This window comes from Procambarus clarkii, chromosome 24 (assembly GCF_040958095.1).
Source record: "Procambarus clarkii isolate CNS0578487 chromosome 24, FALCON_Pclarkii_2.0, whole genome shotgun sequence".
Classification (NCBI taxonomy): domain Eukaryota; kingdom Metazoa; phylum Arthropoda; class Malacostraca; order Decapoda; family Cambaridae; genus Procambarus; species Procambarus clarkii.
The window spans coordinates 36,106,814-36,121,176 of record NC_091173.1 but is presented as its reverse complement, the minus strand read 5'-3'; the positions used below and the strand labels follow the sequence as shown (position 1 = coordinate 36,121,176).

The window sequence follows — 14,363 nt, the reverse complement described above, 5'->3', positions numbered from 1 at the left end:
TCACTCAGTGTCTTCCTCAGCTTCTTGATCAATCATTTTCTGTCATGACTTAAAATATCATTTGATTGATTTGCAACACGTGTTGCAGGAAGGTCAGTTCCTGGTTGACGACTTACAGCGAGTGATGCTCCTGGACGCTCAACTCACCTCCCACCCCATCGTCCAGCCCGTCAACCATCCTGATGAGATCACTGAGATATTTGATACCATATCCTACAGCAAGGTAAGGCTTGGTACCATATCCTACAGCAAGGTAAGGTTTGGTACCATATCCTACAGCAAGGTAAGGCTTGGTACCATATCCTACAGCAAGGTAAGGCTTGGTACCATATCCTACAGCAAGGTAAGGTTTGGTACCATATCCTAAAGCAAGGTAAGGCTTGGTACCATATCCTACAGCAAGGTAAGGCTTGGTACCATATCCTACAGCAAGGTAAGGTTGGTACCATATCCTAAAGCAAGGTAAGGTTTGGTACCATATCCTACAGCAAGGTAAGGCTTGGTACCATATCCTACAGCAAGGTAAGGCTTGGTACCATATCCTACAGCAAGGTAAGGTTTGGTACCATATCCTAAAGCAAGGTAAGGCTTGGTACCATATCCTACAGCAAGGTAAGGTTTGGTACCATATCCTACAGCAAGGTAAGGCTTGGTACCGTATCCTACAGCAAGGTAAGGCTTGGTACCATATCCTACAGCAAGGTAAGGCTTGGTACCATATCCTAAAGCAAGGTAAGGCTTGGTACCATATCCTACAGCAAGGTAAGGTTTGGTACCATATCCTACAGCAAGGTAAGGCTTGGTACCATATTATACAGCATGGTACCATCTTGTGTTACAAAGTAGCAGTTTAGATTTCCTATAGTAAGGAGAAACATGATACTCAACACTAGCAAGGTAAAGCTTGATACACATCTTATGAGTATTAAGCTGATACTTAGCAACAAAATTCATCTTTTACAGTTCAGTAGAGCAATGTATTTGAGGGAGATTTTGTAAACAGTCCTTATGCAGTGTGGAGGGTCAGGTCCTGTACAGTGTGGAGGGTCAGGTCCCATACAGTGTGGAGGGTCAGGTCCTGTACAGTGTGGAGGGTCAGGTCCCATACAGTGTGGAGGGTCAGGTCCTGTACAGTGTGGAGGGTCAGGTCCTGTACAGTGTGGAGGGTCAGGTCCCATACAGTGTGGAGGGTCAGGTCCCATACAGTGTGGAGGGTCAGGTCCTATACAGTGTGGAGGATCAGGTCATGTACAGTGTGGAGGGTCAGGTCCTATACAGTGTGGAGGGTCAGGTCCCATACAGTGTGGAGGGTCAGGTCCCATACAGTGTGGAGGGTCAGGTCACATACAGTGTGGAGGGTCAGGTCCTATACAGTGTGGAGGGTCAGGTCCTATACAGTGTGGAGGGTCAGGTCCTATACAGTGTGGAGGGTCAGGTCCCATACAGGTTGGAGGGTCAGGTCCTATACAGTGTGGAGGGTCAGGTCCTATACAGTGTGGAGGATCAGGTCATGTACAGTGTGGAGGGTCAGGTCCTATACAGTGTGGAGGGTCAGGTCCCATACAGTGTGGAGGGTCAGGTCCCATACAGTGTGGAGGGTCAGGTCACATACAGTGTGGAGGGTCAGGTCCCATACAGTGTGGAGGGTCAGGTCCTATACAGTGTGGAGGGTCAGGTAACATACAGTGTGGAGGGTCAGGTCCCATACAGTGTGGAGGATCAGGTCCTATACAGTGTGGAGGGTCAGGTCCTATACAGTGTGGAGGGTCAGGTCCCATACAGTGTGGAGGGTCAGGTCCCATACAGTGTGGAGAGTCAGGTCCCATACAGTGTGGAGGGTCAGGTCCTATACAGTGTGGAGGGTCAGGTCATGTACAGTGTGGAGGGTCAGGTCCTATACAGTGTGGAGGGTCAGGTCCTATACAGTGTGGAGGGTCAGGTCCCATACAGTGTGGAGGGTCAGGTCCTATACAGTGTGGAAGGTCAGGTCATGTACAGTGTGGAGGGTCAGGTCATGTACAGTGTGGAGGGTCAGGTCCTGTACAGTGTGGAGGGTCAGGTCATGTACAGTGTGGAGGGTCAGGTCCCATACAGTGTGGAGGGTCAGGTCCTATACAGTGAGGAAGGTCAGGTCATGTACAGTGTGGAGGGTCAGGTCATGTACAGTGTGGAGGGTCAGGTCCTGTACAGTGTGGAGGGTCAGGTCATGTACAGTGTGGAGGGTCAGGTCCCATACAGTGTGGAGGGTCAGGTCCTATACAGTGTGGAGGGTCAGGTCCTATACAGTGTGGAGGGTCAGGTCACATACAGTGTGGAGGGTCAGGTCCTGTACAGTGTGGAGGGTCAGGTCATGTACAGTGTGGAGGGTCAGGTCACATACAGTGTGGAGGGTCAGGTCACATACAGTGTGGAGGGTCAGGTCCTATACAGTGTGGAGGGTCAGGTCCTATACAGTGTGGAGGGTCAGGTCCCATACAGTGTGGAGGGTCAGGTCCTATACAGTGTGGAGGGTCAGGTCCTATACAGTGTGGAGGGTCAGGCCCCATACAGGTTGGAGGGTCAGGTCCTATACAGTGTGGAGGGTCAGGTCCTATACAGTGTGGAGGGTCAGGTCATGTACAGTGTGGAGGGTCAGGTCCTATACAGTGTGGAGGGTCAGGTCCCATACAGTGTGGAGGGTCAGGTCCCATACAGTGTGGAGGGTCAGGTCACATACAGTGTGGAGGGTCAGGTCCCATACAGTGTGGAGGGTCAGGTCCTATACAGTGTGGAGGGTCAGGTAACATACAGTGTGGAGGGTCAGGTCCCATACAGTGTGGAGGGTCAGGTCCTATACAGTGTGGAGGGTCAGGTCCTATACAGTGTGGAGGGTCAGGTCCCATACAGTGTGGAGGGTCAGGTCCTATACAGTGTGGAGGGTCAGGTCCTATACAGTGTGGAGGGTCAGGTCCCATACAGTGTGGAGGGTCAGGTCCCATACAGTGTGGAGGGTCAGGTCCTATACAGTGTGGAGGGTCAGGTCATGTACAGTGTGGAGGGTCAGGTCCTATACAGTGTGGAGGGTCAGGTCCTATACAGTGTGGAGGGTCAGGTCCCATACAGTGTGGAGGGTCAGGTCCTATACAGTGTGGAGGGTCAGGTCATGTACAGTGTGGAGGGTCAGGTCATGTACAGTGTGGAGGGTCAGGTCCTGTACAGTGTGGAGGGTCAGGTCATGTACAGTGTGGAGGGTCAGGTCCCATACAGTGTGGAGGGTCAGGTCCCATACAGTGTGGAGGGTCAGGTCCCGTACAGTGTGGAGGGTCAGGTCATGTACAGTGTGGAGGGTCAGGTCCTGTACAGTGTGGAGGGTCAGGTCATGTACAGTGTGGAGGGTCAGGTCATGTACAGTGTAGAGGGTCAGGTCATGTACAGTGTGGAGGGTCAGGTCATGTACAGTGTGGAGGGTCAGGTCCCGTACAGTGTGGAGGGTCAGGTCCCGTACAGTGTGGAGGGTCAGGTCCTGTACAGTGTGGAGGGTCAGGTCCTGTACAGTGTGGAGGGTCAGGTCCTGTACAGTGTGGAGGGTCAGGTCCTGTACAGTGTGGAGGGTCAGGTCCTGTACAGTGTGGAGGGTCAGGTCATGTACAGTGTAGAGGGTCAGGTCATGTACAGTGTGAAGAGTCAGGTCCTGTACAGTGTGGAGGGTCAGGTCATGTACAGTGTGGAGGGTCAGGTCCTGTACAGTGTGGAGGGTGAGGTCATGTACAGTGTGGAGGGTCAGGTCATGTACAGTGTAGAGGGTCAGGTCATGTACAGTGTGGAGGGTGAGGTCATGTACAGTGTGGAGGGTCAGGTCCTGTACAGTGTGGAGGGTCAGGTCATGTACAGTGTGGAGGGTGAGGTCCTGTACAGTGTGGAGGGTCAGGTCATGTACAGTGTGGAGGGTCAGGTCCTGTACAGTGTGGAGGGTGAGATCATGTACAGTGTGGATGGTCAGGTCATGTACAGTGTAGAGGGTCAGGTCATGTACAGTGTGGAGGGTCAGGTCCTGTACAGTGTGGAGGGTCAGGTCATGTACAGTGTGGAGGGTCAGGTCATGTACAGTGTGGAGGGTCAGGTCCCGTACAGTGTGGAGGGTCAGGTCCTGTACTGTGTGGAGGGTCAGGTCATGTACAGTGTAGAGGGTCAGGTCATGTACAGTGTGGAGGGTCAGTTCCCATACAGTGTGGAGGGTCAGGTCCCATACAGTGTGGAGGGTCAGGTCATGTACAGTGTGGAGGGTCAGGTCACATACAGTGTGGAGGGTCAGGTCACATACAGTGTGGAGGGTCAGGTCCTATACAGTGTGGAGGGTCAGGTCCTATACAGTGTGGAGGGTCAGGTCCCATACAGTGTGGAGGGTCAGGTCCTATACAGTGTGGAGGGTCAGGTCCTATACAGTGTGGAGGGTCAGGCCCCATACAGGTTGGAGGGTCAGGTCCTATACAGTGTGGAGGGTCAGGTCCTATACAGTGTGGAGGGTCAGGTCATGTACAGTGTGGAGGGTCAGGTCCTATACAGTGTGGAGGGTCAGGTCCCATACAGTGTGGAGGGTCAGGTCCCATACAGTGTGGAGGGTCAGGTCACATACAGTGTGGAGGGTCAGGTCCCATACAGTGTGGAGGGTCAGGTCCTATACAGTGTGGAGGGTCAGGTAACATACAGTGTGGAGGGTCAGGTCCCATACAGTGTGGAGGGTCAGGTCCTATACAGTGTGGAGGGTCAGGTCCTATACAGTGTGGAGGGTCAGGTCCCATACAGTGTGGAGGGTCAGGTCCTATACAGTGTGGAGGGTCAGGTCCTATACAGTGTGGAGGGTCAGGTCCCATACAGTGTGGAGGGTCAGGTCCCATACAGTGTGGAGGGTCAGGTCCTATACAGTGTGGAGGGTCAGGTCATGTACAGTGTGGAGGGTCAGGTCCTATACAGTGTGGAGGGTCAGGTCCTATACAGTGTGGAGGGTCAGGTCCCATACAGTGTGGAGGGTCAGGTCCTATACAGTGTGGAGGGTCAGGTCATGTACAGTGTGGAGGGTCAGGTCATGTACAGTGTGGAGGGTCAGGTCCTGTACAGTGTGGAGGGTCAGGTCATGTACAGTGTGGAGGGTCAGGTCCCATACAGTGTGGAGGGTCAGGTCCCATACAGTGTGGAGGGTCAGGTCCCGTACAGTGTGGAGGGTCAGGTCATGTACAGTGTGGAGGGTCAGGTCCTGTACAGTGTGGAGGGTCAGGTCATGTACAGTGTGGAGGGTCAGGTCATGTACAGTGTAGAGGGTCAGGTCATGTACAGTGTGGAGGGTCAGGTCATGTACAGTGTGGAGGGTCAGGTCCCGTACAGTGTGGAGGGTCAGGTCCCGTACAGTGTGGAGGGTCAGGTCCTGTACAGTGTGGAGGGTCAGGTCCTGTACAGTGTGGAGGGTCAGGTCCTGTACAGTGTGGAGGGTCAGGTCCTGTACAGTGTGGAGGGTCAGGTCCTGTACAGTGTGGAGGGTCAGGTCATGTACAGTGTAGAGGGTCAGGTCATGTACAGTGTGAAGAGTCAGGTCCTGTACAGTGTGGAGGGTCAGGTCATGTACAGTGTGGAGGGTCAGGTCCTGTACAGTGTGGAGGGTGAGGTCATGTACAGTGTGGAGGGTCAGGTCATGTACAGTGTAGAGGGTCAGGTCATGTACAGTGTGGAGGGTGAGGTCATGTACAGTGTGGAGGGTCAGGTCCTGTACAGTGTGGAGGGTCAGGTCATGTACAGTGTGGAGGGTGAGGTCCTGTACAGTGTGGAGGGTCAGGTCATGTACAGTGTGGAGGGTCAGGTCCTGTACAGTGTGGAGGGTGAGATCATGTACAGTGTGGATGGTCAGGTCATGTACAGTGTAGAGGGTCAGGTCATGTACAGTGTGGAGGGTCAGGTCCTGTACAGTGTGGAGGGTCAGGTCATGTACAGTGTGGAGGGTCAGGTCATGTACAGTGTGGAGGGTCAGGTCCCGTACAGTGTGGAGGGTCAGGTCCTGTACTGTGTGGAGGGTCAGGTCATGTACAGTGTAGAGGGTCAGGTCATGTACAGTGTGGAGGGTCAGTTCCCATACAGTGTGGAGGGTCAGGTCCCATACAGTGTGGAGGGTCAGGTCATGTACAGTGTGGAGGGTCAGGTCCCGTACAGTGTGGAGGGTCAGGTCATGTACAGTGTGGAGGGTCAGATCATGTACAGTGTGGAGGGTCAGGTCATGTACAGTGTGGAGGGTCAGGTTCCATACAGTGTGGAGGGTCAGGTCCCATACAGTGTGGAGGGTCAGGTGCCATACAGTGTGGAGGGTCAGGTCCTGTACAGTGTGGAGGGCAGGTCATGTACAGTGTGGAGGGTCAGGTCCCATACAGTGTGGAGGGTCAGGTCCCATACAGTGTGAAGGGTCAGGTCCCATACAGTGTGGAGGATCAGGTCCCGTAAAGTTTTGAGGGTCAGGTCCTGTACAGTGTCGAGGGTCAGGTCCCATACAGTGTGGAGGGTCAGGTCATGTACAGTGTGGAGGCTCAGGTCCTGTACAGTGTGGAGGGTCAGGTCCTATACAGTGTGGAGGGTCAGGTCCTGTACAGTGTGGAGGGTCAGGTCCCATACAGTGTGGAGGATCAGGTCCCGTACAGTGTGGAGGGTCAGGTCATATACAGTGTGGGGGGTCAGGTCCTGTACAGTGTGGAGGGTCAGGTCATGTACAGTGTGGAGGGTCAGGTCCTATACAGTGAGGAGGGTCAGGTCCCATGCAGTGTGGAGGGTCAGGTCCTGTACAGTGTGGAGGGTCAGGTCCCATGCAGTGTGGAGGGTCAGGTCCTGTACAGTGTGGAGGGTCAGGTCCTGTACAGTGTGGAGGGTCAGGTCATGTACAGTGTGGAGGGTCAGGTCATGTACAGTGTGGAGGGTCAGGTCCTGTACAATGTGGAGGGTCAGGTCCTGTACAGTGTGGAGGGTCAGGTCCTGTACAGTGTGGAGGGTCAGGTCCTGTACAGTGTGGAGGGTCAAGTCCTGTACAGTGTGGAGGGTCAGGTCCTGTACAGTGTGGAGGGTCAGGTCCTGAACAGTGTGGAGGGTCAGGTCCCATACAGTGTGGAGGGTCAGGTCCCATACAGTGTGGATGGTCAGGTCCTGTACAGTGTGGAGGGTCCGGTCATGTACAGTGTGGAGGGTCAGGTCCCGTACAGTGTGGAGGGTCAGGTCATGTACAGTGTGGAGGGCCAGGTCCTGTACAATGTGGAGGGTCAGGTCCCGTACAGTGTGAAGGGTCAGGTCCTGTACAGTGTGCAGGGTCAGGTCCCGTACAGTGTGGAGGGTCAGGTCATGTACAGTGTGGAGGGTCAGGTGTTGTACAGTGTGAAGGGTCAGGTCATGTACAGTGTGGAGGGTCAGGTCCCATACAGTGTGGAGGGTCAGGTCCCATACAGTGTGGAGGGTCTGGTCATGTACAGTGTGGAGGGTCAGGTCCCATACAGTGTGGAGGGTCAGGTCCCATACAGTGTGGAGGGTCAGGTCCCATACAGTGTGGAGGGTCAGGTCCCATACAGTGTGGAGGGTCTGGTCATGTACAGTGTGGGGGGTCAGGTCATGTACAGTGTCGAGGGTCAGGTCATGTACAGTGTGGAGGGTCAGGTCATGTACAGTGTGGAGGGTCAGGTCATGTACAGTGTGGAGGGTCAGGTCATGTACAGTGTGGAGGGTCAGGTCCCGTACAGTGTGGAGGGTCTGGTCATGTACAGTGTGGAGGGTCAGGTCATGTACAGTGTGGAGGGTCAGGTCCCGTACAGTGTGGAGGGTCAGGTCATGTACAGTGTGGAGGGTCAGGTCATGTACAGTGTGGAGGGTCAGGTCATGTACAGTGTCGAGGGTCAGGTCATGTACAGTGTGGAGGGTCAGGTCATGTACAGTGTGGAGGGTCAGGTCCCGTACAGTGTGGAGGGTCAGGTCCCATACAGTGTGGAGGGTCAGGTCATGTTCAGTGTGGAGGGTCAGGTCATGTACAGTGTGGAGGGTCAGGTCATATACAGTGTGGAGGGTCAGGTCCCATGCAGTGTGGAGGGTCAGGTCCCATACAGTGTGGAGGGTCAGGTCCCACACAGTGTGGAGGGTCAGGTCCCATACAGTGTGGAGGGTCAGGTCCCATACAGTGTGGAGGGTCAGGTCCCATACAGTGTGGAGGGTAAGGTCCCGTACAGTGTTGAGGGTCAGGTCCCGTACAGTGTGGAGGGTCAGGTCATGTACAGTGTGGAGGGTCAAGTCCCATACACTGTGGAGGGTCAGGTCCCGTACAGTGTGGAGGGTCAGGTCCTGTACAGTTTGGAGGGTCAGGTCCCGTACAGTGTGGAGGGTCAGGTCATGTACAGTGTGGAGGGTCAGGTCCTGTACATTGTGGAGGGTCAGGTCCCGTACAGTGTGGAGGGTCAGGTCCCATGCAGTGTGGAGGGTCAGGTCCCATACAGTGTGGAGGGTCACGTCCCATACAGTGTGGAGGGTCAGGTCCCATACAGTGTGGAGGGTCAGGTCCCATACAGTGTGGAGGGTAAGGTCCCGTACAGTGTTGAGGGTCAGGTCCCATACACTGTGGAGGGTCAGGTCCCGTACAGTGTGGAGGGTCAGGTCCCATACAGTGTGGAGGGTCAGGTCCCATACAGTGTTGAGGGTCAGGTCCCGTACAGTGTGGAGGGTCAGGTCCTGTACAGTGTGGAGGGTCAGGTCATGTACAGTGTGGAGGGTCAGGTCATGTACAGTTTGGAGGGTTAGGTCATGTACAGTGTGGAGGGTCAGGTCCCATACAGTGTGGAGGGTCAGGTCCCGTACAGTGTGGAGGGTAAGGTCCCATACAGTGTGGAGGGTCAGGTCCCATACAGTGTGGAGGGTCAGGTCCTGTACAGTGTGGAGGGTCAGGTCCCATCCAGTGTGGAGGGTCAGGTCCCGAACAGTGTGGAGGGTCAGGTCCCGTACAGTGTCGAGGGTCAGGTCCCATACAGTGTGGAGGGTCAGGTCATGTACAGTGTGGAGGGTCAGGTCATGTACAGTGTGGAGGGTCAGGTCCTATACAGTGTGGAGGGTCAGGTCCTGTACAGTGTGGAGGGTCAGGTCCCATGCAGTGTGGAGGGTCAGGTCCTGTACAGTGTGGAGGGTCAGGTCCTGTACAGTGTGGATGGTCAGGTCCTGTACAATGTGGAGGGTCAGGTTATGTATAGTGTGGAGGGTCAGGTCCTTTACAGTGTGGAGGGTCAGGTCTTGTACAGTGTAGAGGGTCAGGTCCTGTACAGTGTGGAGGGTCAGGTCCTGTACAGTGTGGAGGGTCAGGTCCTGTAATGTGTGGAGGGTCAGGTCCTGTACAGTGTGGAGGGTCAGGTCCTGTACAGTGTGGAGGGTCAGGTCCCATACAGTGTGGAGGGTCAGGTCCTGTACAGTGTGGAGGGTCAGGTCATGTACAGTGTGGAGGGTCAGGTTCCGTACAGTGTGGAGGGTCAGGTCATGTACAGTGTGGAGGGTCAGATCCTGTACAGTGTGGAGGGTCAGGTCACGTACAGTGTGGAGGGTCAGGTCCTGTACAGTGTGAAGGGTCAGGTCATCTACAGTGTGGAGGGTCAGGTCATGTACAGTGTGGAGGGTCAGGTCACGTACAGTGTGGAGGGTCAGGTCCCATACAGTGTGGAGGGTCAGGTCCCATACAGTGTGGAGGGTCAGGTCATGTACAGTGTGGAGGGTCAGGTCATGTACAGTGTGGAGGGTCAGGTCCTGTACAGTGTGTAGGGTCAGGTCATGTACAGTGTGGAGGGTCAGGTCCCATACAGTATGGAGGGTCAGGTCCTGTACAGTGTGGAGGGTCAGGTCCTGTACAGTGTGGAGGGTCAGGTCATGTACAGTGTGGAGGGTCAGGTCCCATACAGTAAGGAGGGTCAGGTCCTGTACAGTGTGGAGGGTCAGGTCCTGTACAGTGTGGAGGGCCGGTCCTGTAGAGTGTGGAGGGTCAGGTCCTGTACAGTGTGGAGGGTCAGGTCCTGTACAGTGTGGAGAGTCAGGTCCTGTACAGTGTGGAGCGTCAGGTCCTGTACAGTGTGAGGGTCAGGTCCGATACAGTGTGGAGGGTCAGGTCCTGTACAGTGAGGAGGGTCAGGTCCTGTAGAGTGTGGAGGGTCAGGTCCCGTACAGTGTGGAGGGTCAGGTCCTGTACAGTGTGAGGGTCAGGTCCCGTACAGTGTGGAGCGTCAGGTCCTGTACAGTGTGGAGGGTCAGGTCCTGTACAGTGAGGAGGGTCTGGTCATGTACAGTGTGGGGGGTCAGGTCATGTACAGTGTGGAGGGTCAGGTCATGTACAGTGTGGAGGGTCAGGTCCCATACAGTGTGGAGGGTCAGGTCATGTACAGTGTGGAGGGTCAGGTCCCATACAGTGTGGAGGGTCAGGTCCCATACAGTGTGGAGGGTCAGGTCATGTACAGTGTGGAGGGTCAGGTCCTGTACAGTGTGAAGGGTCAGGTCATGTACAGTGTGGAGGGTCAGGTCCCGTACAGTGTGGAGGGTCAGGTCCTGTACAGTGTGGAGGGTCAGGTCATGTACAGTGTAGAGGGTCAGGTCATGTACAGTGTGGAGGGTCAGGTCCTGTACAGTGTGGAGGGTCAGGTCATGTACAGTGTGGAGGGTCAGGTCCCGTACCGTGTGGAGGGTCAGGTCCTGTACAGTGTGGAGGGTCAGGTCATGTACAGTGTGGAGGGTCAAGTCCTGTACAGTGTGGAGGGTCAGGTCCCGTACAGTGTGGAGGGTCAGGTCCTGTACAGTGTGGAGGGTCAGGTCATGTACAGTGTGGAGGGTCAGGTCCTGTACAGTGTGGAGGGTCAGGTCATGTACAGTGTGGAGGGTCAGGTCATGTACAGTGTAGAGGGTCAGGTCATGTACAGTGTGGAGGGTCAGGTCCTGTACAGTGGGGAGGGTCAGGTCATGTACAGTGTGGAGGTTCATGTCCCGTACAGTGTGGAGGGTCAGGTCCTGTACCGTGTGGAGGGTCAGGTCATGTACAGTGTGGAGGGTCAGGTCCTGTACAGTGTGGAGGGTCAGGTCATGTACAGTGTGGAGGGTCAGGTCATGTACAGTGTAGAGGGCCAGGTCCCGTACAGTGTGGAGGGTCAGGTCCTGTACCGTGTGGAGGGTCAGGTCATGTACAGTGTAGAGGGTCAGGTCATGTACAGTGTGGAGGGTCAGGTCATGTACAGTGTGGAGGGTCAGGTCCCGTACAGTGTGGAGGGTCAGGTCCCGTACAGTGTGGAGGGTCAGGTCATGTACAGTGTGGAGGGTCAGGTCATGTACAGTGTGGAGGGTCAGGTCCCATACAGTGTGGAGGGTCAGGTCCCGTACAGTGTGGAGGGTCAGGTCATGTACAGTGTGGAGGGTCAGGTCATGTACAGTGTGGAGGGTCAGGTCATGTACAGTGTGGAGGGGTCAGGTCATGTACAGTGTGGAGGGTCAGGACATGTACAGTGTGGAGGGGTCAGGTTATGTACAGTGTGGAGGGTCAGGTCATTTACAGTGTGGAGGGTCAGGTCCCATACAGTGTGGAGGGTCAGGTCCTGTACAGTGTGGAGGGTCAGGTCCCATCCAGTGTGGAGGGTCAGGTCCCGAACAGTGTGGAGGGTCAGGTCCCGTACAGTGTCGAGGGTCAGGTCCCATACAGTGTGGAGGGTCAGGTCATGTACAGTGTGGAGGGTCAGGTCATGTACAGTGTGGAGGGTCAGGTCCTATACAGTGTGGAGGGTCAGGTCCTGTACAGTGTGGAGGGTCAGGTCCCATGCAGTGTGGAGGGTCAGGTCCTGTACAGTGTGGAGGGTCAGGTCCTGTACAGTGTGGATGGTCAGGTCCTGTACAATGTGGAGGGTCAGGTTATGTATAGTGTGGAGGGTCAGGTCCTTTACAGTGTGGAGGGTCAGGTCTTGTACAGTGTAGAGGGTCAGGTCCTGTACAGTGTGGAGGGTCAGGTCCTGTACAGTGTGGAGGGTCAGGTCCTGTAATGTGTGGAGGGTCAGGTCCTGTACAGTGTGGAGGGTCAGGTCCTGTACAGTGTGGAGGGTCAGGTCCCATACAGTGTGGAGGGTCAGGTCCTGTACAGTGTGGAGGGTCAGGTCATGTACAGTGTGGAGGGTCAGGTTCCGTACAGTGTGGAGGGTCAGGTCATGTACAGTGTGGAGGGTCAGGTCCTGTACAGTGTGGAGGGTCAGGTCACGTACAGTGTGGAGGGTCAGGTCCTGTACAGTGTGAAGGGTCAGGTCATCTACAGTGTGGAGGGTCAGGTCATGTACAGTGTGGAGGGTCAGGTCACGTACAGTGTGGAGGGTCAGGTCCCATACAGTGTGGAGGGTCAGGTCCCATACAGTGTGGAGGGTCAGGTCATGTACAGTGTGGAGGGTCAGGTCATGTACAGTGTGGAGGGTCAGGTCCTGTACAGTGTGTAGGGTCAGGTCATGTACAGTGTGGAGGGTCAGGTCCCATACAGTATGGAGGGTCAGGTCCTGTACAGTGTGGAGGGTCAGGTCCTGTACAGTGTGGAGGGTCAGGTCATGTACAGTGTGGAGGGTCAGGTCCCATACAGTAAGGAGGGTCAGGTCCTGTACAGTGTGGAGGGTCAGGTCCTGTACAGTGTGGAGGGCCGGTCCTGTAGAGTGTGGAGGGTCAGGTCCTGTACAGTGTGGAGGGTCAGGTCCTGTACAGTGTGGAGAGTCAGGTCCTGTACAGTGTGGAGCGTCAGGTCCTGTACAGTGTGAGGGTCAGGTCCGATACAGTGTGGAGGGTCAGGTCCTGTACAGTGAGGAGGGTCAGGTCCTGTAGAGTGTGGAGGGTCAGGTCCCGTACAGTGTGGAGGGTCAGGTCCTGTACAGTGTGAGGGTCAGGTCCCGTACAGTGTGGAGCGTCAGGTCCTGTACAGTGTGGAGGGTCAGGTCCTGTACAGTGAGGAGGGTCTGGTCATGTACAGTGTGGGGGGTCAGGTCATGTACAGTGTGGAGGGTCAGGTCCTGTACAGTGTGAAGGGTCAGGTCATGTACAGTGTGGAGGGTCAGGTCCCGTACAGTGTGGAGGGTCAGGTCCTGTACAGTGTGGAGGGTCAGGTCATGTACAGTGTAGAGGGTCAGGTCATGTACAGTGTGGAGGGTCAGGTCCTGTACAGTGTGGAGGGTCAGGTCATGTACAGTGTGGAGGGTCAGGTCCCGTACCGTGTGGAGGGTCAGGTCCTGTACAGTGTGGAGGGTCAGGTCATGTACAGTGTGGAGGGTCAAGTCCTGTACAGTGTGGAGGGTCAGGTCCCGTACAGTGTGGAGGGTCAGGTCCTGTACAGTGTGGAGGGTCAGGTCATGTACAGTGTGGAGGGTCAGGTCCTGTACAGTGTGGAGGGTCAGGTCATGTACAGTGTGGAGGGTCAGGTCATGTACAGTGTAGAGGGTCAGGTCATGTACAGTGTGGAGGGTCAGGTCCTGTACAGTGGGGAGGGTCAGGTCATGTACAGTGTGGAGGTTCATGTCCCGTACAGTGTGGAGGGTCAGGTCCTGTACCGTGTGGAGGGTCAGGTCATGTACAGTGTGGAGGGTCAGGTCCTGTACAGTGTGGAGGGTCAGGTCATGTACAGTGTGGAGGGTCAGGTCATGTACAGTGTAGAGGGCCAGGTCCCGTACAGTGTGGAGGGTCAGGTCCTGTACCGTGTGGAGGGTCAGGTCATGTACAGTGTAGAGGGTCAGGTCATGTACAGTGTGGAGGGTCAGGTCATGTACAGTGTGGAGGGTCAGGTCCCGTACAGTGTGGAGGGTCAGGTCCCGTACAGTGTGGAGGGTCAGGTCATGTACAGTGTGGAGGGTCAGGTCATGTACAGTGTGGAGGGTCAGGTCCCATACAGTGTGGAGGGTCAGGTCCCGTACAGTGTGGAGGGTCAGGTCATGTACAGTGTGGAGGGTCAGGTCATGTACAGTGTGGAGGGTCAGGTCATGTACAGTGTGGAGGGGTCAGGTCATGTACAGTGTGGAGGGTCAGGACATGTACAGTGTGGAGGGGTCAGGTTATGTACAGTGTGGAGGGTCAGGTCATTTACAGTGTGGAGGGTCAGGTCCCATACAGTGTGGAGGGTCAGGTCCCATACAGTGTGGAGGGTCAGGTCCTGTACAGTGTGGAGGGTCTGGTCCTGTACAGTGTGGAGGGTCAGGTCATGTACAGGGTGGATGGTCTGGTCCTGTACAGTGTGGAGGGTCAGGTCATGTACAGTGTGGAGGGTCAGGTCATGTACAGTGTGGAGGGTCAGGTCATGTACAGTGTGGAGGGTTAGGTCATGTACAGTGTGGAGGGTCAGGTCCTGTATAGTGTGGAGG

General features: G+C 55.3%; 1 protein-coding gene across 2 annotated transcripts in view; it reads left to right on the top strand.

The window, feature by feature from the left end:
- LOC123761547 (glutamyl aminopeptidase) overlaps positions 1-14,363 on the top strand; it is a 705,879-nt gene that overhangs the window by 616,394 nt on the left and 75,122 nt on the right. For both annotated transcript variants that reach the window (XM_069330802.1, XM_069330803.1), the window contains exon 9: positions 89-223. In XM_069330802.1, coding sequence (XP_069186903.1) covers positions 89-223 — 135 coding nt within the window. The remainder of the gene's footprint in view (positions 1-88; positions 224-14,363) is intronic.